This window comes from Pseudophryne corroboree, chromosome 9 (assembly GCF_028390025.1).
Source record: "Pseudophryne corroboree isolate aPseCor3 chromosome 9, aPseCor3.hap2, whole genome shotgun sequence".
NCBI lineage: Eukaryota > Metazoa > Chordata > Amphibia > Anura > Myobatrachidae > Pseudophryne > Pseudophryne corroboree.
Window position 1 is genome coordinate 67,204,799 of NC_086452.1, and position 21,501 is coordinate 67,226,299.

Below are 21,501 nucleotides of genomic sequence, written 5' to 3' on the forward strand. Positions count from 1 at the left end.
CACATCTGTGCCATAAGAGGTTTATATTGCTGCCCAGGGCACCCCCCCCCCCCCTTCCCCCTGCGCCCTTACAGTGACCGGAGTGTGTGAGGTGAAGGGGAGCAATGGCGCACAGCTGCAGTGCTGTGCGTTACCTCAGTGAAGATGCAAGTGTCTTCTGCTGCCTCAGATGGGTCTTTTCCTCACATACTCACCCGGCTTCTTTCTTCCGGCTCTGCGAGGAGGACGGTGGCGCGGCTCTGGGAGGACGGCGAGGGTGAGACCTGCGTACCGATCCCTCTGGAGCTAATGGTGTCCAGTAGCCTAAGAAACAGAGTCCTGAACTCAGAGAAGTTGGTCTGTTTCTCTCCCCTCAGTCCCTCGATGCAGGGAGTCTGTTGCCAGCAGGCTCCCTGAAAATAAAAAACCTAACAAAAAGTGCTTTCTTACAGGAAACTCAGGAGAGCTCCTGAAATGCACCCAGTTTCCACTGGGCACAGTATCAAACTGAGGTCTGGAGGAGGGGCATAGAGGGAGGAGCCAGTGCACACCCAGAGTCAAAGTCTTTCTTAAAGTGCCCATGTCTCCTGCGGAGCCCGTCTATCCCCATGGTCCTTACGGAGTCCCAGCATCCTCTAGGACGTTAGAGAAATAATATTTCTGTTATCCTTGTATTTTTCGTTAGGAAGATTAATTACCTACAGATATCGGTACCAATCCATATACGTGGCCCTCCTAGACTGCGGAGGCTGCTAGACGGCATCAATTTCATACACTGATAAACCATCATTCTACGGCAGCTGTGGCCAACCAGAGGCTCGAGCCGCATGCAGCTCTTTCTTTATTCAAATGTGTCTCCCAACATTTGAAATCATGTGACCACAACAGATCCGGAAAGTGCTGCACTCTAGCCGGACACGCAGCAGCACTATAGGCACTGAACTGAGGGACCCAGATACTAGAGGTGAGACACCCACCGGCAAACAGAGGGAACATAAGGGACTGCTGCAATGGCATGAGTTTTGGGGGCTGTAGTGACACATGAGGGTGGGCTTGAGTGATACAAGGGGGCGCTAGCTGGAGTGACACAGGAGGGTCATGACAGTATTGACACATAGGGGGAGCTGGCTGGAGTGACATAGGAGGGTGGTAGCAGGAGTGGCACAGCAGGGAGCTGGCTGGAGTGACACAGCAGGGTGCTGGCAGTAGTGACACATGGGAGAGCTGGCTGGAGTAACAAAGCAGGGTGCTGGCTGCAGGAGTGACTCCAGGTGGAGCTGGCTGGAGTGGCATAGGAGGGTGCTAGCAGGAGTGACACATGGGGGAGTTGCCTGTAGTGACAGGAGCGTGTTGGCTGGAGTGACACATGCGGCAGCTGAAGTGTATTATGGGAATCTGGCCTTTTCAATTATTTTATGTAGAAGTGACTTTTTCAATGTACTTTATGTTGCATCTGGCTTTAAAATGTATTTTATACCAGGGGAGTGGTCTAGTAGGCACAAGGCCAGACCCCATTTTTTCATGTGCTCCTTTGGCTCGATGTTGGCTCTTTGACGTACCTAACTCTGTGTCTCGGACTGGTTGACCACCCCTGTTCTAAGGGATCTGGCCACCAGCACACAGCAGAGGCTGAGCCAGCCTTTCAGCTGAACCAGTATCAATTGGAATACTGCCGGCCAGCCTAGTAGGAGTTTGTGCCTTGTGCCTCAGTGTTGTCACCAATGACTGGAAAAGCAGCATTCTCCATCATTTTTCAAAGCTATGCAATGGCTACCTGGACTACACGCAAGTGCCCGTAACACTAACTTCGCGCGCGCGCGCACACACACACACACACACACACACACACACACACACACAGCTTGTGTACAAAGGTCAACTACACAGTCGCTGGAACGAAACACAAGTTGTTCTAAAAGATGCATGAAAGATACACAGGGACAGAAAAACAGATCCTTACCTCAGCCAAATTGCTGATTACAATGGCCATGATGATGCCATAGATAGCCACAGCCTCGCAGAAAATGATGCTGGGAAAACAAGAGCAGCAATATTTAGGATCACACTCAGGTCGATGCCCCAATTAATGGTGGCACTATTACAGGGGCCTCACGTCGGCAATATCTGTACACATAACAGGGGCCACAAGTTTCTGCGAGAAGTGCTCTGGGCCCGTTTAATGGGAAATAATTAGTGAAATGTTGCTGCAGATTTTAGGATTAGGTCACTAAATAAAATGTCACAGATTTTACATTTTTCTATAAAAAAAACTTCAGTAGAACAATTACTGAGAATCAAATAAAATAGATCCAGATATATATTACACACACACACACAGACACACACACAGTCAAAGCTTACCTGACCAAGTTCTTGGTCTTAATCCGTGGAGCTTTTACCCCGCCCCCCAGGATACTGGAGCCCGTGATGTAAATGCCCCTGGAACAAGTCAGAAGACACAGTGAGAACAATAACCTACTGTTTTACCTGAATGAGAAGAAGCACAAATGGTTAATAGTGGATTGTTCCAAAATACTAGTACATGACAGACGGGACAGTGCACATAGGACAGTAACTGCGGCTAGTTTATGTTTTGGGAATATTAGTTCTACACAAAGTGTCAGAACTACAGAGGTCTCCCAGATCCCCGCACAGCCCCCCCCCCCCGCCTATTCTCTGATCCCAGGGCGCTCAGAACTGCAGCAGTAAATGGCAGAGGGCAGAACATGCGCAGCACGTAGCGTCTCACACACAGCTGTAAGAATAGAATCTGCTGGACACCATCAGAGTAATCTGTAGATGGCATGCTTCAGGGGATACAGACAGGCAGCCCCCCCTATTACTTACCATGCAGCTCCCACCACAGACAGAGAGATGGCCAATCCAATTCCAAGGTTAGCCCACATGTACGGCGATGTCTCCGTCAGGAACCTGGAAAGAGAAGCGCATCAGACACAGCTACAGGACGTCTTATAGGCATCTCACGTATAAGATTAGATTGGGCTGTCAGAGGACTATCACCTACCAAATCGCATCAATCTCATGATGCTGACTGCAAGTGCATATTATACAAAGATGTAGAGCACTCAGCCATATATGCCGGAATAAAAGACCTACACCACATAACAAAGCTAAGCTACTTCTACATTATGTAGACAAAAGTGATCAGACACTGACAGCAAACAGAGAAATTAGATTTTATTGACGCAAGTGTAGGTCCACCTTGTGCAGTTATTAATGCAGACACCCTTCTTGGAAAACTGTCTACAAGATCATGGACAACAGCAGGAGGTATGTTTTGCCATTCCGCCTTAAGTGCAGTGACCAACTGTGACCCTGAAGAAGGTGGAGTCAGCCTAGACAGCAGCCGTCACTCCAATTCGTCCCAGAGGTTCTCAGTGGAGTTAAGATCTGGAATGAGCTGGCCAGTGCATCTGGGTTTTCCGAATTGTTGAGTACCAGTCCAGCGTCACACTGGACATGACATTGCACAGTATACGATGACTCCCTCTTCAAACTCTTACCGCCTTCTGGCAAGCCATTTAGTTAGCAAATGATGTAATCAGTGCCCTATACCCGTTGTATACCTTCATCAACACGTATCTGCTGCAGGAGCACAGCATATCACTTGCGTGCGCACATGCGTAGGGGGGGTGTTCAATCACTTGTCTACATAGTGATTAACCAGACCGATTCAGCGACTGGCGCGGAGTACGGATTATCTGAAGCATACAGTGAGCAAGGGGGTAAGACCTACAAGAGAACATCCCTTATTCTAATAGTTGCTGGTTGGACACTGCTCTCCGTTCATTAGAAAGAAGAGGAGAGCCAGAAGCACAAAGTAAAGCGTATGTAATAGTAAGTTGATACTGTATGACAATCACATGGCCACTGGGCTAATGGGAAACATGGTGGGTTTGAGCAGTCTGACATTGGATCTAGTTTGCAATACTGGAGAAAAGCCTAAAATAAGTAACATTACATAGAACTATATTAACTTTGTGTCAATAGACATAAGATTCCATTACAAAACAAGGAATACGAGGCTATGCATGAGGCAACATCTGACAGACTGCAAGGAGCACTCAACGTCACAGACAAATCCAGAGTGATGAGTCTGACGACAGAAAAGAAGGCGATTATATGTCCCAAATATATAGTGGCCTGGCTTTATAAGACCGCTGACATCACAACATCACTGCGTATTTATCCCGAGCAGTAAGAATATGGTCTACCTGCACACTAATGGTACTCCAGATACTGTGTATGATACACTGATGGTTTACCCTGTGTATCTGTGGTAGGTACAGTAGATTCTCTATTATTATGTTTCTATTACCCCGAAATCACAGAGGGGCATACTACAGGATAGAGGTCCCAGCTATATAATACCGACGTGACAGAGGTTAGCCTGTACCCAATACAGGAGCTGCTATTCCCTACAAGTATCCGTACTTAAAATGCTCTCATGGGTCTATATTACATAGTCTCCAACATGGCTCACTTAGGGGGGAATTTAGTTGCAGGTGATCAGCACTTTTCATACAAATTAAAAGTGGTAATAACTTTTTCACGCGAAAAGTCTTCACTTTTCGCAAAAAGTGGTTATCACCCAATTCATTTGCAGGTTAACATGTGATAATCGAATATATAAAAATGAAAATTTGTCATTCTGTCCTTCTGTATTGTATTTCTATACAAATCCACAGTTTACAGAAGAGAAGATCATGACATTTTACATACAAGCGTATTAAAACATGGCAGAGGCAACTAAAACAATTTGAAATCCCGAACACCCCTACGGGGGCAGACAGCAGCGCAGAGTATATCAGGAGACAGCATAACTCCAGAATTGCAGGAGCAATGTACTCAAAAATTGGTACACATATGCCTTACAATCTGGCAACAAACACAGTGAAAGGGAGGGGGGTGGGGTGGGGGGGGGAGAAGACAACCCTAGCACCTTTAGGGGTGAGGCAGCAGCACCGAGTATTTCAGCAGACAGCATAACTCTGGAATGCCTGCAGCTATTTACAACAGACTTGGTACACATACGACTATCACTCTGAACTAAACACTGTGGGGGGTAACACACCACTAGCACCCCTAGGGGTGGGCCAGCAGCACAAACTGTATCAGAACATGCATGATATGTCAGTGATGACAGGGCTGCATGTGACAGAGACATGATGTGAGGAGGGGAATGGAGGCAGCACGAACCCACGCACAGCGTTATATAGTGGAAGTAGCACGGTCCCCCAGCAGCACAGAGTATATCAGGAGATACATAATGTGCTGTGCTATATAAGAAACTGTAGAGTGTTTGGGGGAGGAGGATCTATCTAGGTACTTATCTAATATATAAAAGCAAAAAAAATTGTGCTTCTGCCCTTCTGTCTTTTTATACAAATCCACAGTTTACAAGCGAAGATTGTGAAATTTTACATACGAGCGTATTGTTATTTATACTGTGTGTTTTATATTTAAATGCATTTTTGTAAACAAACATTCTTAAAATCCCAGGCAACGCCGGGTACTCCAGCTAGTTTTCCATAAGATTTAATTTAATTGTTGTTTTCAATTATCTTAATTTGGCCAATAATGACATGTAATGTTTGGGGTGGGTTAATTGACGTGGGACAGGTATATGGGGGTGCTATATGAATGGGACAGGTGTTTTTAAGATTGCAGGTGTTGTTTAACACTTAACTGGCATGGTCAGATCACATGCGACTGCACCACCCAACTGTGTCCCCCAGTTTTTGAGGAGCAGATCCGTTCTGCATATGTGCATAATATAATATTTAAAAAAATACTTTTTAAACTTCTTAAAATAAAAAAAAATGTTTGAAAAACAATGCCATGAATGATTTTGAAGGGAAAAATCGTCAGTTAAGTGGTTAAAAGTTTCTCTTAAATTGGATTAAAAGTACACAAATATATACTTACAGCCATTTTTATGTATTCCTACTTTACGTAGAGCATTTATTTTGCATAAAACACTTGCTTTCTACCATTTTTCACTGTTTTAGAAAAATAATTATAACAGCCATTTGACACAATTTAAGAACCCCAAATACTTTTTTTATGGCCTCTAATAGACTTCTATACTGTTATCCAATATTGGTTTGTACAGGCAGATTTTCCCCATTTCCACCTATGCTTAACACATGTAAAATCAGAAAGAATAATCGGGGTAAAACACTTGACATCCATTTTCTAATTGCTTTGCACGATACCGGATTAAAGGCGATTAAGTGAAATTAACAGGCGATATATTAACACTCAAAAACATAACACTGTATCGCCTCTAAAGGTGCATACACACGGTGCGATTCTGCTTTTGCAATTTCCCTTGAACTCCCTGGAGCCCAGAACCACTGATATCAACTATACACACGGTGCAATTTTGGCTATGTACAATTTTGGCTATACTAGAAACTAGATTGTAAAATTTATAGTCAAAATTAACCTGGCTGCAGAGTCTATTTTTTCATGCGATAGCGACCCCGCGGGAGCTTGCATCGGCATCACAAGTTGTATACACACGGTGCGATATATACTATGTTTTCTACAGATCTGGAATATATAGTCCATAGGTCTGAAAACTCGATCCTCATTACCCCACACAGTGCATGTTTTGCAGGTAACTCAGCAGGTGCACAGGTGTATTAATTACTCACAGACATTTTAAAAGGTCCGCAGGTGGAGTTAATTATTTCACTTGTGATTCTGTGAGGAGACCTGCAAAACAGGCACTGTGTGGGGTAATGAGGACTGAGTTTGCAGACCTATGATATAGTCCATATCGGTAGTGCAAACTGCACCGTGTGTATGCACCTTAACTGAATTACCCCTTAGCGTGTTGGGTGAAGGAGGGGAAATCACCACACTTGACGGCTTTCTCACTTAGCAGACTGGATCCCCGCTAACTCCTCTATAGGTGCTGCTTTCCGGGCATCGGATCACCATGGTTGGTCCTCTGCTGCAGCAGGCTCGTTATGTTTGCCCAGGGGTTATTTGCTTGGTCTAGCATTGACCATGATATCTCGTTATGGAGATGGCCATGCTCAGTTTGGATAACATCTGGCCAGTTTATGCACACTCTGCCCTGGGACAGGTTTTCCGTGATGGCCACATTAAATCATATGAGCAGTTGTGGGTGGAATGTACTCTTCCCCTATACGTTATTTTATAGAGATTTGCAGTTTTGCTATACTGTGCATGCCCAGTTCAGTTGTAATCCTCCCCTTATATCTTCACTTCCTCGCTTAAATTCATGTTGCTTTTCTGGGAACCAGGAAATCAACTTTGTACCTTTATGGCGATCTCCAATCCAGCTTCTTGCTGGAAGTACTTGTTACAATTGAAATGGGAGTCTGACCTGGGTACAATGACAGACGAGGAGTGAAAGACACAGCGGACCATGTGGGAAGAAATGTCACTTCTAAATATCATAAGACAAGAGACCGCTGGTGCCCCTCCTGAATGGAAATATGTGGCGATCTCCCTCCTGAATCATGTAGCACCACTCCCATCCGGTTTAGCGCTTCAGCTTGATTCTACTTTGCCAACGGTCACGTACTTTCAGACCTAGGTTTACTATACTTTGTTTTACTTGCATACGTCTATTTCTCGCTGTACTTTTCTGATAACGTGTCTTCGGTTTGTTGCGATTTAAATTTTGCTAAAATAAAAATAAAAAAATCAACAATACTTGATTTAAAATACTCTCATGGGAGAGGACGGTTCCTCCTACTCTCCCCATGTTCTAGGGCAGTGTAGATGTGATCCATATATGTTACTAATGTTCCCTAAGGTGCGATCACAGAGTTTATTTGTACTATTATCATTAAGCAGGAATTTGCTGGTTCCCTGCCCAGGGATAGTAAACACCAGCACAGAGCGTATCCTGTCCATTACACCAAGTCACGAGCCGCTGACAATACACAACGGGCAGCGTGTGTCCTGGAGGAACTGCACCCCAACCAACGCTTTCTGCTCAGTAAGATTCTTCTTCCAATTTCCAGGACCAACGTCCAGTATAAGCCTGTCAGATATTTCTAGCCAGAGATAGCAGGACCAATAGGGTTTTAAAGGGAGAACATCCATTAATTATCAGTATTGGAACAGAGACACTATAAAGCAGGGGTCTTCAACCCGTGGCCCGCGGGCCACAGGTGGCCCGCTGCTATGGTTTCCATGGCCCGCCGACGCGCCCACCCGCAGCGCACATATGAACACGAAAAAAAAAAAAAGAAGGGGAGTAGCTCCTCTTAGGCTGGTCAGTGGTCTGGTCACCCTTACTGTGTCTCCCTCCCTGTGTCTCCCTCCGCCTGCAGTGTTGAATAGGTGGGTGAGAGCGGCAGGGACCCGGCTGGGGGGGGGTGCGGCAAGTTACCATTGAGAGCAGGGGGCAGTGCGGGAACCCGGCGGGCGGGAGCGGAGGGGGTGCGGCAGCATGTATGCAGCCTGAGCATGGCTGTGTGCGGCGGGGACCCGGCGCGGGGGGGGGGGGGGGGGGGGGGGGGCTGCGGCAGGAGAATAAAAGTGTATAAGTGTTGAGGGCAGGGGGCAGTGCAGGAACCCGGCGTGCGGGAGCGGCGGGGACGGGGGTGCGGCAGCCTGAGCATGGCAGTGAATAAATTAGTATTGAGGGCAGGGGGCGTGGCGGGGGACCCAGCAGGGGGTGTATTAAGTATTAAGAGCAGAGATGGCAGGGAGCATGCTTTGACAATGCTGCTGTCTGTCTGTGATGGGGAGGAGGGAGGGTATGATAGCACCTATGTCTTGACATAGGCGCTATCATACCCTCCCTCCCCCCATCACAGACAGACAGCAGCAATATTGTGAAAGCATGCCCACATTATACCCACCAGTCCAGTGATACTGCCGTATGAGTCCAGTTCAGTGCTTACAGACCAACATCTTGAGAATACTCTGCGCATAGCGACTTCTAACATTGATGCCAACATCGACAAGCTGGCCAAGCAAAAACAATGCCAAGTTTCCCACTGATATGAACTTATTATAATAACAAAGGTAAAGTAGACCATGTTTCATTCATTAAATTACAATAATTATCTTTTGAAGTCTTTTTTATGGTCTTATGAGTCTAGAAAAGGTCTCATTACAATCATAAATTAAAATTTAGATTCTAAATACCGCAGTATAGCTTAGTGGCCCTCGGCTTCGTTTCATTTTTTTATGTGGCCCACACTGTCTTAAAGGTTGAAGACCCCTGCTATAAAGTATAAGCAGTGAAGTAAGCACCGGAACGTGTGACAAACTCACCACATGTAATAAGAAACCACATTACACCCACAAGAGAAGAGCTGAGCAGAACTTCTCAGTATAATCAATGCGTAGCGGCAATGATTGCACAAGGTCTTATAAGGCCCAATGTGAGATCAACAATCACCATTTCAGTGGTGGGATGTCTGCGTGTGTTTACTGGTCCGACAACGTTATGAGGTCCGGGAAATGTGCAACTCACATCTTAATCACATACATGTAGTAAGTACCAAACTGCTACCCCCCTGAAACAGGTTTCTTATAAGTCATTGGGTGGCTCTGAACAGTAAATTACTGTGAACAGAAGCAGAAGATGGGTAGACTTCACTTTGCCGGCGGTCGGGCTCCCGGCGACCAGCATACAGGCGCCGGAATCCCGACAGTTCTTCTCCCTCTTGGGGGTCCACGACCCCCCTGGAGGGAGAATAGATAATGTGACAAGCTCAGCGAGCCCGCAAGGGGCTCATTTGCGCTCGCCCGGCTGTCGGTATGCCGGCGGTCAGGATTCTGGCGCCGGTATGCTGGTCGCCGGGAGCCCGACCTCCGACAACACATACTACACCCGCAGAAGATACCTGTACTCATTGCTAGATACACACATAATGGGTGGGATTCAAATGCTCTATCACGCCCAATTTCCTTTCTAATATGATCTCCGTTATTGCGCATATTGCTCCCATAGTGATCAGGTTTAGCTGTGTAAAGGGATGGGTTCCTCCCTACTCTGGGGGTAGCGAGCCGAAATATTGATACCACGCCCCTGAGGGCAGAAACAGAACGGGTTTGGAAAGGGGTGAAAAGAATTGAATCCTGTCCATAGAGTATATTGCATTACACACAGGGAGAGGACACCCCTCCATCATCAGGACAGTACTGGCTGAAACAGAGGTGAAGCTGTACAGACTACTATATACACATATACAGTTAGTGTTCACTCTAGCTTCCTTTTGCAGGGCGCTGCGCCCTGCCCCTTTTCTGAGTGTCAGAAACGCCCCTGCCAGTTTGTGCCCGCCCTGCTAATTAGTAAAGGACTGCCGCGCCGAGCTGTCACTCCTCCCCGCCGCATCTGTCACTCCTCCCCGCCGCATCTGTCACTCCTCCCCGCCGCAGCTGCAGGCTTGTTGCGCTAATGCGCTCACAGCTCTCTGCAATACTGTAGGCTGCTGGTGAGATGAGGAGGGCTGGGTTTGCCTCTCCCGCCGATGCAAACCCAGCCCTCCTCTGTGTACATGACCCTATATAAGAGGACGCCGGGTAGGATCAGTGTGGCGCCCATTTTCATCCAGTTCCGTGATGTGTGAGGGGGGACACCAGTGCGATCACTCCTGCAGCATCAGCCCCCAGTAAGTTGTATTGACACACAAACATCATATAAGACTAGTGCTGCCACACTAAGCTATTTATCCTACTGTATATAGGTCGCCTGGTGCCCCTTTAGTTTTAATCTGGCAGCACTCAACTTATCTTATTGTGACACATTACCTATGAATTACAAATTAATGTGTAAGAGATCTAAGTCCTAACAAACTGCTGGTTTCTTCTACTGGAGACAATGGTGACTGTGTATTTTTTTTCTCCTAATGGCCATACAGTTTTTGGCAATGTATCTGTAGCTGCAGAAAACATTATGATAGCATTGGGAAATCATACACCCTTTATACAATCTAATAACTGATGTAACCTATTAGGCTTCAGATGTGAGAGGATATCCCCTGCTTGTTTACCCTGGAGAGCTCCCAGTTTCTAAACGGCCCTGATATATTCTGAAGTGTCTCAATAGAGTTTATATAGTTTAATGAACTATATAAACCCTATTGAGACACTTAATAAATAAACTGGCAGCACATGAATGTTATATAAACCATTCTGGGACACCTTCGCTTCAATCTGACAGCACATTTAACTTAAAATGTGCTGTCAGATTGAAGCGAAGGTGTCCCAGGATGGTTTATAAGATACAATGTGCTGCCAGTTTAATACACCTGCATACATATTACAGTATGTACATCATTTTGCCCTTCTAAATTAAAATGTGCCCTCCAAGGTCAGCACCCTGCCCTAAAAAATTCCTAGAGTGAACACTATACAGTGCCTTGCTAAAGTATTCACCACCCTTGGCTTTTTACCCATTTTGGTATATTACAACCTGTAATTTATTTATCTGAATTTTATGTGATGGATATGCACAAAATAGTCTAAGTTGATGAGAAAAATATATAAAAAAATAATTTTTCGAAATAAAAATTTGAATGTGCATATACATTCATCCCCTTTGCTATGAAGCCCCTCAAAAGTTCTGGTGCAACCAATTACCTTCAGAAGTCACATAATTAGTGAAATGAAGTTCACCTGCGTGCAATCTAAGGGTCACATGATCTGTCAGTATAAACAAACCTTTTCTGAAAGGCTCCAGAGGCTGCACCACCACTAAGCAAGAGGCATCACACCATGAAGACCAAGGAGCTCACCAAACAAGGGACAAAGTTGTTAAGAAGTACAAGTCAGGGTTGGGTTATAAAAAAATAAAAAATATAAAAAATCCAAATCTTTGATGATCCCCCAAAGCACCATCAAATCCATCATCTTCAACTGGAAAGAACATGGTACTACAACAAACCTGCCAAGAGAGGGGCGGCCACCAAAAAAACTCCCAGACCGGGCAAGGAGGGCATTAATCAGAGAGGCAGCACAGAGACCAAAGGTAATCCTGAAGGAGCTGCAGAGTTCCACAGCAGAGACTGGTGTATCTGGGCATGTGACCACAATAAGCCGTACACTCCATAGAGCTGGGCTTTATGGAAGAGTGGCCAGAAAAAAGCCATTGTTAAAAATAAGAAGGCACGTTTTGAGTTTGCCAAAAGGCATGTGGACGACTCTCCAAATGTATGGAGGAAGGTGCTCTGGTCAGACTAAAATTTTACTTTTCGGCCACCAAGGAAAAACACTATGTCTGGCGCAAACCCAACACATCCCATGACCCCAAGAACACCATCCCCACAGTGAAACATGGTGGTGGCAGCATCTTGCTGTGGGGATGTTTTACAGCAGGACTAGGAAACTGTTTTGTGTCAAGGGGAAGATGGATGGTGCTAAATACAGGGATATTCTTGAGCAAATCTGTTTCAGTCTGCCTGTGATTTGAGACTGGAACAGAGGTTCACCTTCCAGCAGGACAATGACCAGAAGCATACTGCTAAAGCAACACTCAAGTGGTTTAAGGGGAAAATTTAAATGTGTTGGAATGGCCTAGTCAAAGCCCATATCTCAATCCAATTGAGAAACTGTGGTCAGACTTGAAGATTGCTGTTCACAAGCAGAAACCATCCAACATGAAGGAGCTGGAGCAGTTTTGCCTTGAGGAATGGGCAAAAATCCCAGTAGCAAGCCCATAGAGGACTTATCCAAAGCGACTTGCAGCTGTAATTGCCGCAAAAGGTGGCTCTACAAAGTACTGACTTCAGGGGGGTGAATAGTTATGCACGCTGACGTTTTCTGTTATTTTGTCCTGTTTGTTGTTTGCTTCACGATATAAAAAAATAAATAAATAAAAATAAAATAATAATAATAATAATAATAATAATAATAATAAATAATCTTCAAAATTTTAGCCATGTTCTGTGAATGAAATGATGCAACCCTTCAAACAATCCATTTTAACTCCAGGTTGTGAAGCAACAAAACATGAAAACTGCAAAGGGGGTGAATACTTTAGCAAGGCCCTGTATCCCACTACACACAGGGAGAGGAGACCCCTTTATCAGGACAGTACTTGCTGAAACAGAGGGGTAGCTGTATGGACTGCTATATACACATATTCCACTACACACATGGAGAGGAGTCCCCCCCATCAGGACAGTACTGGCAGAGACAGAGGGGAAGCTGTACGGACTACTATATACACATATCACACTACACACAGGGAGAGGACGCCCCTCCATCAGGACAGTACTGGCAGAGACAGAGGGGAAGCTGTACGGACTACTATATACACATATCACACAGGGAGAGGACGCCCCTCCATCAGGACAGTACTGGCAGAGACAGAGGGGAAGCTGTACGGATTACTATGTACACATATCACACTACACACAGGGAGAGGAGACCCCCCCCCCCCATCAGGACAGTACTGGCAGAGACAGAGGGGAAGCTGTACTCACTACTATATACACATATCACACTACACACAGGGAGAGGAGACCCTCCATCAGGACAGTACTGGCAGAGACAGAGGGGAAGCTGTACAGACTACTATATACACATATCACACTACACACAGGGAGAGGAGACCCTCCATCAGGACAGTACTGGCAGAGACAGAGGGGAAGCTGTACAGACTACTATATACACATATCACTATACACAGGGAGAGGAGACCCCCCCCCCCATCAGGACAGTACTGGCAGAGACAGAGGGGAAGCTGTACTCACTACTATATACACATATCACACTACACACAGGGAGAGGAGACCCCCCCCCCCCATCAGGACAGTACTGGCAGAGACAGAGGGGAAGCTGTACTCACTACTATATACACATATCACACTACACACAGGGAGAGGAGACCCTCCATCAGGACAGTACTGGCAGAGACAGAGGGGAAGCTGTACGGACTACTATATACACATATCACACTACACACAGGGAGAGGAGACCCTCCATCAGGACAGTACTGGCAGAGACAGAGGGGAAGCTGTACTCATTACTATGTACACATATCACACTACACACAGGACAGTACATCAGGACACCCTCCATCAGGACAGTACTGGCAGAGACAGAGGGGAAGCTGTACGGACTACTATATACTAGTGATGAGCGGGATCGGTTTCTCGGAAACCGAACCCCCCCGAACTTCAGCCTTTTTACACGGGTCCGAGCCATGCTTGGATTCTCCGTGTGGCTCGGGTAAACCGAGCGCGCCCGAACGTCATCATCCCGCTGTCGGATTCTCGCGAGACTCGGAATCTATATAAGCAGCCGCGCGTCGCCGCCATTTTCACACGTGCATTGAGATTGATAGGGAGAGGACGTGGCTGGCATCCTCTCCGTTATAGTAGAAAAGACACAGAGTGACTTAGTTATAATTGTGGGGAGGATTGGGGACGGGGAGCAGCTGTTAGGGAGTACAGTGCAGGGTTTTGATTATAATAGTTGTAACCACCAGTTTAATCCGTTGGTTCTCTGCCTGAAAAAAACGCTCCACCATATCTGTGCTCAGTGTGCTGCACTGCTGCATGATATATCTGTGCGGAGTGCACTGCTCACACTGCCTAATTGTGGGGACTGGGGAGCAGTTATAGCAGGAGTACAGTGCACAGTTTTGCTGACAGTGACCACCAGTCCAGTATACGTTTGTCTGCCTGAAAAACACTCCTGTGGTGGTTTTTTTTTTTCTTCATACTAGTTTAGCAGTCTGCTGACAGTGTCCACCAGGTCCGTTATTATTATTATATATATCTATCTATCTATATCTATATATATATATATCTCAGTACGGTAGGCCACGGCTGTACCTACCTCTGTGTCGTCAGTGCACTCGTCGTCCGTAAGTAATATAATACTATACTATCCATCCACATTGTATACCTGTGGTGGCTTTTTTTTCTTCATACTAGTTTAGCAGTCTGCCGACAGTGTCCACCAGGTCCGTTATTATTATACAGTATATTATATATAGCAGTACGGTAGGCCACGGCTGTACCTACCTCTGTGTCGTCACTCGTCCTCCATAAGTAATATAATACTATACTATCCATCCATCTACATGGAGAACAAAAATGTGGAGGTTAAAAAAATAGGGAAAGATCAAGATCCACTCCCACCTCGTGCTGAAGCTGCTGCCACTAGTCATGGCCGAGACGATGAAATGCCATCAACGTCGTCTGCCAAGGCCGATGCCCAATGTCATAGTACAGAGCATGTAAAATCCAAAACACAAAAGATCAGTAAAAAAATTACCCAAAAATCAAAATTAAAAGCGTCTGAGGAGAAGCGTAAACTTGCCAATATGCCATTTACGACACGGAGTGGCAAGGAACGGCTGAGGCCCTGGCCTATGTTCATGGCTAGTGGTTCAGCTTCACATGAGGATGGAAGCACTCAGCCTCTCGCTAGAAAAATTAAAAGACTTAAGCTGGCAAAAGCACAGCAAAGAACTGTGCGTTCTTCGAAATCACAAATCCCCAAGGAGAGTCCAATTGTGTCGGTTGCGATGCCTGACCTTCCCAACACTGGACGTGAAGAGCATGCGCCTTCCACCATTTGCACGCCCCCTGCAAGTGCTGGAAGGAGCACCCACAGTCCAGTTCCTGATAGTCAAATTGAAGATGTCACTGTTGAAGTACACCAGGATGAGGATATGGGTGTTGCTGGCACTGGGGAGGAAATTGACAAGGAGAATTCTGATGGTGAGGTGGTTTGTTTAAGTCAGGCACCCGGGGAGCCACCTGTTGTCCGTGGGAGGAATATGGCCATTGACATGCCTGGTCAAAATACAAAAAAAAAAAAAAAATCAGCTCTTCGGTGTGGAATTATTTCAACACAAATGCAGACAACAGGTGTCAAGCCGTGTGTTGCCTTTGTCAAGCTGTAATCAGTAGGGGTAATGACGTTAACCACCTCGGAACATCCTCCCTTATACGTCACCTGCAGCGCATTCATCATAAGTCAGTGACAAGTTCAAAAACTTTGGGCGACAGCAGAAGCAGTCCAATGACCAGTAAATCCCTTCCTCTTGTAACCAAGCTCACGCAAACCACACCACCAACTCCCTCAGTGTCAATTTCCTCCTTACCCAGGAAAGCCAATAGTCCTGCAGGCCATGTCACTGGCAAGTCTGACGAGTCCTCTCCTGCCTGGGATTCCTCCGATGCATCCTTGAGTGTAACGCCTACTGCTGCTGGCGCTGCTGTTGTTGCTGCTGGGAGTCGATGGTCATCCCAGAGGGGAAGTCTGAAGACCACTTGTACTACTTCCAGTAAGCAATTGACTGTCCAACAGTCCTTTGCGAGGAAGATGAAATATCACAGCAGTCATCCTGCTGCAAAGCGGATAACTCAGGCCTCGGCAGCTGTGTTGGTGTTAGACGTGCGTCCGGTATCTGGCGTTAGTTCACAGGGACTTAGAGAATTTCTTGAGGTAGTGTGTCCCAGGTACCAAATACCATCTAGGTTCCACTTCTCTAGGCATGCGATACCGAGAAAGTACACAGACGTCAGAAAAAGAGTCACCAGTGTCCTAAAAAATGCAGTTGTACACAATGTCCACTTAACCACGGACATGTGGACAAGTGGAGCAGGGCAGACTCAGGACTACATGACTGACAGCCCACTGGGTAGATGTATTGCCTCCCGCAGCAAGAACAGCAGCGGCGGCACCAGTAGCAGCATCTCGCAAACGCCAACTCGTTCCTAGGCAGGCTACGCTTTGTATCACCGCTTTCCAGAATATGCACACAGCTGAAAACCTCTTACGGCAACTGAGGAAGATCATCGCAGAATGGCTTACCCCAATTGGACTCTCCTGGGGATTTGTGGCATCGGACAACGCCAGCAATATTGTGCGTGCATTACATCTGGGCAAATTCCAGCACGTCCCATGTTTTGCACATACCTTGAATTTGGTGGTGCAGAATTATTTAAAAAACGACAGGGGCGTGCAAGAGATGCTGTCGGTGGCCAGAAGAATTGCGGGCCACTTTCGGCGTACAGGCACCGCGTACAGAAGACTTGAGCACCACCAAAAACACCTGAACCTGCCATCATCTGAAGCAAGAGGTGGTAACGAGGTGGAATTCAACCCTCTATATGCTTCAGAGGATGGAGGAGCAGCAAAAGGCCATTCAAGCCTATACATCTGCCCACGATATAGGCAAAGGAGGTGGAATGCACCTGTCTCAAGCGCAGTGGAGAATGATTTCAACGTTGTGCAAGGTTCTGCAACCTTTTGAACTTGCCACACGTGAAGTCAGTTCAGACACTGCCAGCCTGAGTCAGGTCATTCCCCTCATCAGGCTTTTGCAGAAGAAGCTGGAGGCATTGAAGGAGGAGCTAAAACAGAGCGATTCCGCTAGGCATGTGGGACTTGTGGATGGAGCCCTTCATTCGCTTAACCAGGATTCACGGGTGGTCAATCTGTTGAAATCAGAGCACTACATTTTGGCCACCGTGCTCGATCCTAGATTTAAAACCTACGTTGTATCTCTCTTTCCGGCAGACACAAGTCTGCAGGGGTTCAAAGACCTGCTGGTGAGAAAATTGTCAAATCAAGCGGAACGTGACCCGTCAACAGCTCCTCCTTCACATTCTCCCGCAACTGGGGGTGCGAGGAAAAGGCTAAGAATTCCGAGCCCACCCGCTGGCGGTGATGCAGGGCAGTCTGGAGCGAGTGCTGACATCTGGTCCGGACTGAAGGACCTGCCAACGATTACTGACATGTTGTCTACTGTCACTGCATATGATTCTGTCACCATTGAAAGAATGGTGGAGGATTATATGAGTGACCACATCCAAGTAGGCACGTCAGACAGTCCGTACGTATACTGGCAGGAAAAAGAGGCAATTTGGAGGCCCTTGCAGAAACTGGCTTTATTCTACCTAAGTTGCCCTCCCTCCAGTGTGTACTCCGAAAGAGTGTTTAGTGCAGCCGCTCACCTTGTCAGCAATCGGCGTACGAGGTTACTTCCAGAAAATGTGGAGAAGATGATGTTCATTAAAATGAATTCTAATCAATTCCTCCGTGGAGACATTCACCAGCAGCAATTGCCTCCAGAAAGTGCACGGGGACCTGAGATGGTGGATTCCAGTGGGGACGAATTAATAATCTGTGAGGAGGGGGCTGTACACAGTGAAAGGAGTGATTAATCGGACGATGATGATGATGATGAGGTGGACATCTTGCCTCTGTAGAGCCAGTTTGTGCAAGGAGAGTTTGATTGCTTCTTTTTTGGTGGGGGCCCAAACCAACCAGTCATTTCAGTCACAGTCGTGCGGCAGACCCTGTCGCTGAAATGATGGGTTCGTTAAAGTGTGCATGTCCTGTTTATACAACATAAGGGTGGGTGGGAGGGCCCAAGGACAATTCCATCTTGCACCTCTTTTTTCTTTCATTTTTCTTTGCGTCATGTGCTGTTTGGGGAGTATTTTTTGGAAGGGCCATCCTGCGTGACACTGCAGTGCCACTCCTAGATGGGCCAGGTGTTTGTGTCGGCCACTTGGGTCGCTTATCTTAGTCATCCAGCGACCTTGGTGCAAATTTTAGGACTAAAAATAATATTGTGAGGTGTTGAGAATAGACTGGAAATGAGTGTAAAATAAGAATTTACTTACCGATAATTCTATTTCTCATAGTCCGTAGTGGATGCTGGGGACTCCGAAAGGACCATGGGGATAGCGGCTCCGCAGGAGACTGGGCACAAAAGTAAAAGCTTTAGGACTAGCGGGTGTGCACTGGCTCCTCCCCCTATGACCCTCCTCCAAGCCTCAGTTAGGATACTGTGCCCGGACGAGCGTACACAATAAGGAAGGATTTTGAATCCCGGGTAAGACTCATACCAGCCACACCAATCACACCGTACAACTTGTGATCTGAACCCAGTTAACAGCATGATAACAGAAGGAGCCTCTGAAAAGATGGCTCACAAGAACAATAACCCGATTTTTGTAACAATAACTATGTACAAGTAATGCAGACAATCCGCACTTGGGATGGGCGCCCAGCATCCACTACGGACTATGAGAAATAGAATTATCGGTAAGTAAATTCTTATTTTCTCTAACGTCCTAGTGGATGCTGGGGACTCCGAATGGACCATGGGGATTATACCAAAGCTCCCAAACGGGCGGGAGAGTGCGGATGACTCTGCAGCACCGAATGAGAGAACTCCAGGTCCTCCTCAGCCAGGGTATCAAATTTGTAGAATTTAGCAAACGTGTTTGCCCCTGACCAAGTAGCTGCTCGGCAAAGTTGTAAAGCCGAGACCCCTCGGGCAGCCGCCCAAGATGAGCCCACTTTCCGTGTGGAATGGGCTTTTACAGATTTTGGCTGTGGCAGGCCTGCCACAGAATGTGCAAGCTGAATTGTACTACAAATCCAACAAGCAATCGTCTGCTTAGAAGCAGGAGCACCCAGCTTGTTGGGTGCATACAGGATAAACAGCGAATCAGATTTTCTGACTCCAGCCGTCCTGGAAACATATTTTCAGGGCCCTGACTACGTCCAGCAACTTGGAATCCTCCAAGTCCCTAGTAGCCGCAGGCACCACAATAGGCTGCTTTAAGTGAAACGCTGAAACCACCTTAGGGAGAAATTGAGGACGAGTCCTCAATTCTGCCCTGTCCGTATGAAAAATTAGGTAAGGGCTTTTATAGGATAAAGCCGCCAATTCTGAGACACGCCTGGCTGAAGCCAGGGCTAACAGCATTACCACTTTCCATGTGAGATATTTTAAGTCCACAGTGGTGAGTGGTTCAAACCAATGTGATTTTAGGAATCCCAAAACTACATTGAGATCCCAAGGTGCCACTGGAGGAACAAAAGGAGGCTGTATATGCAGTACTCCCTTGACAAACGTCTGAACTTCAGGAACAGAAGCCAGTTCTTTTTGGAAGAATATTGACAGGGCCGAAATTTGAACCTTAATGGACCCTAATTTGAGGCCCATAGACAGTCCTGTTTGCAGGAAATGCAGGAAACGACCCAGTTGAAATTCCTCTGTAGGGGCCTTCCTGGCCTCGCACCACGCAACATATTTACGCCAAATACGGTGATAATGTTGTACGGTTACATCCTTCCTGGCTTTGATCAGGGTAGGGATGACTTCATCCGGAATGCCTTTTTCCTTCAGGATCCGGCGTTCAACCGCCATGCCGTCAAACGCAGCCGCGGTAAGTCTTGGAACAGACATGGTCCCTGCTGGAGCAGGTCCTTTCTTAGAGGTAGAGGCCACGGGTCTTCCGTGAGCATCTCTTGAATTTCCGGGTACCAAGTCCTTCTTGGCCAATCCGGAGCCACGAGTATAGTCTTTACTCCTCTCCTTCTTATGATTCTCAGTACTTTTGGTATGAGAGGAAGAGGAGGAAACACATACACTGACTGGTACACCCACGGTGTTACCAGAGCGTCCACAGCTATTGCCTGAGGGTCCCTTGACCTGGCGCAATATCTGTCCAGTTTTTTGTTGAGGCGGGACGCCATCATGTCCACCTTTGGTTTTTCCCAACGGTTCACAATCATGTGGAAGACTTCCGGGTGAAGTCCCCACTCCCCCGGGTGAAGATCGTGTCTGCTGAGGAAGTCTGCTTCCCAGTTGTCCACTCCCGGAATGAACACTGCTGACAGTGCTATCACATGATTCTCCGCCCAGCGAAGAATCCTTGCCACTTCCATCATTGCCCTCCTGCTTCTTGTGCCGCCCTGTCTGTTTACGTGGGCGACTGCCGTTATATTGTCCGACAGGATCAACACCGGCTGACCCTGAAGCAGAGGTCTTGCCTGACTTAGGGCATTGTAAATGGCCCTTAGTTCCAGGATATTTATGTGAAGTGACGTTTCCATGCTTGACCACAAGCCCTGGAAATTTCTTCCCTGTGTGACTGCTCCCCAGCCTCTCAGGCTGGCATCTGTGGTCACCAGGACCCAATCCTGAATGCCGAATCTGCGGCCCTCTAGGAGATGAGCACTCTAACCACCACAGGAGAGACACCCTTGTCCTTGGAGACAGGATTATCCGCTGATGCATTTGAAGATGCGATCCGGACCATTTGTCCAGCAGATCCCACTGAAAAGTTCTTGCGTGGAATCTGCCGAATGAAATCGCTTCGTAAGAAGCCACCATCTTTCCCAGGATACTTGTGCATTGATGTACTGACACTTGGCCTGGTCTTAGGAGGTTCCTGACTAGGTCGGATAACTCCTTGGCCTTCTCCTCCGGGAGAAACACCTTTTTCTGTACTGTGTCCAGAATCATCCCTAGGAACAGCAGACGTGTCGTCGGAATCAGCTGCGATTTTGGAATATTTAGAATCCATCCGTGCTGTCGTAGTACTACTTGAGATAGTGCTACTCCGACCTCTAACTGTTCTCTGGACCTTGCCCTTATCAGGAGATCGTCCAAGTAAGGGATAATTAAGACGCCTTTTCTTCGAAGAAGAATCATCATTTCGGCCATTACCTTGGTAAAGACCCGGGGTGCCGTGGACAATCCAAACGGCAGCGTCTGAAACTGATAGT

General features: G+C 46.9%; 1 protein-coding gene across 1 annotated transcript in view; it reads right to left on the reverse strand.

The window, feature by feature from the left end:
• Positions 1 to 21,501, reverse strand: part of ATP6V0B (ATPase H+ transporting V0 subunit b) — a 46,490-nt gene that overhangs the window by 12,322 nt on the left and 12,667 nt on the right. Inside the window, exons 3-5 of the mRNA XM_063939491.1 lie at positions 2,827 to 2,910; positions 2,341 to 2,418; positions 1,940 to 2,009 (exon numbers count right to left, since the gene is read on the reverse strand). Of these exons, the coding sequence (XP_063795561.1) occupies positions 1,940 to 2,009; positions 2,341 to 2,418; positions 2,827 to 2,910 (232 nt within the window). The remainder of the gene's footprint in view (positions 1 to 1,939; positions 2,010 to 2,340; positions 2,419 to 2,826; positions 2,911 to 21,501) is intronic.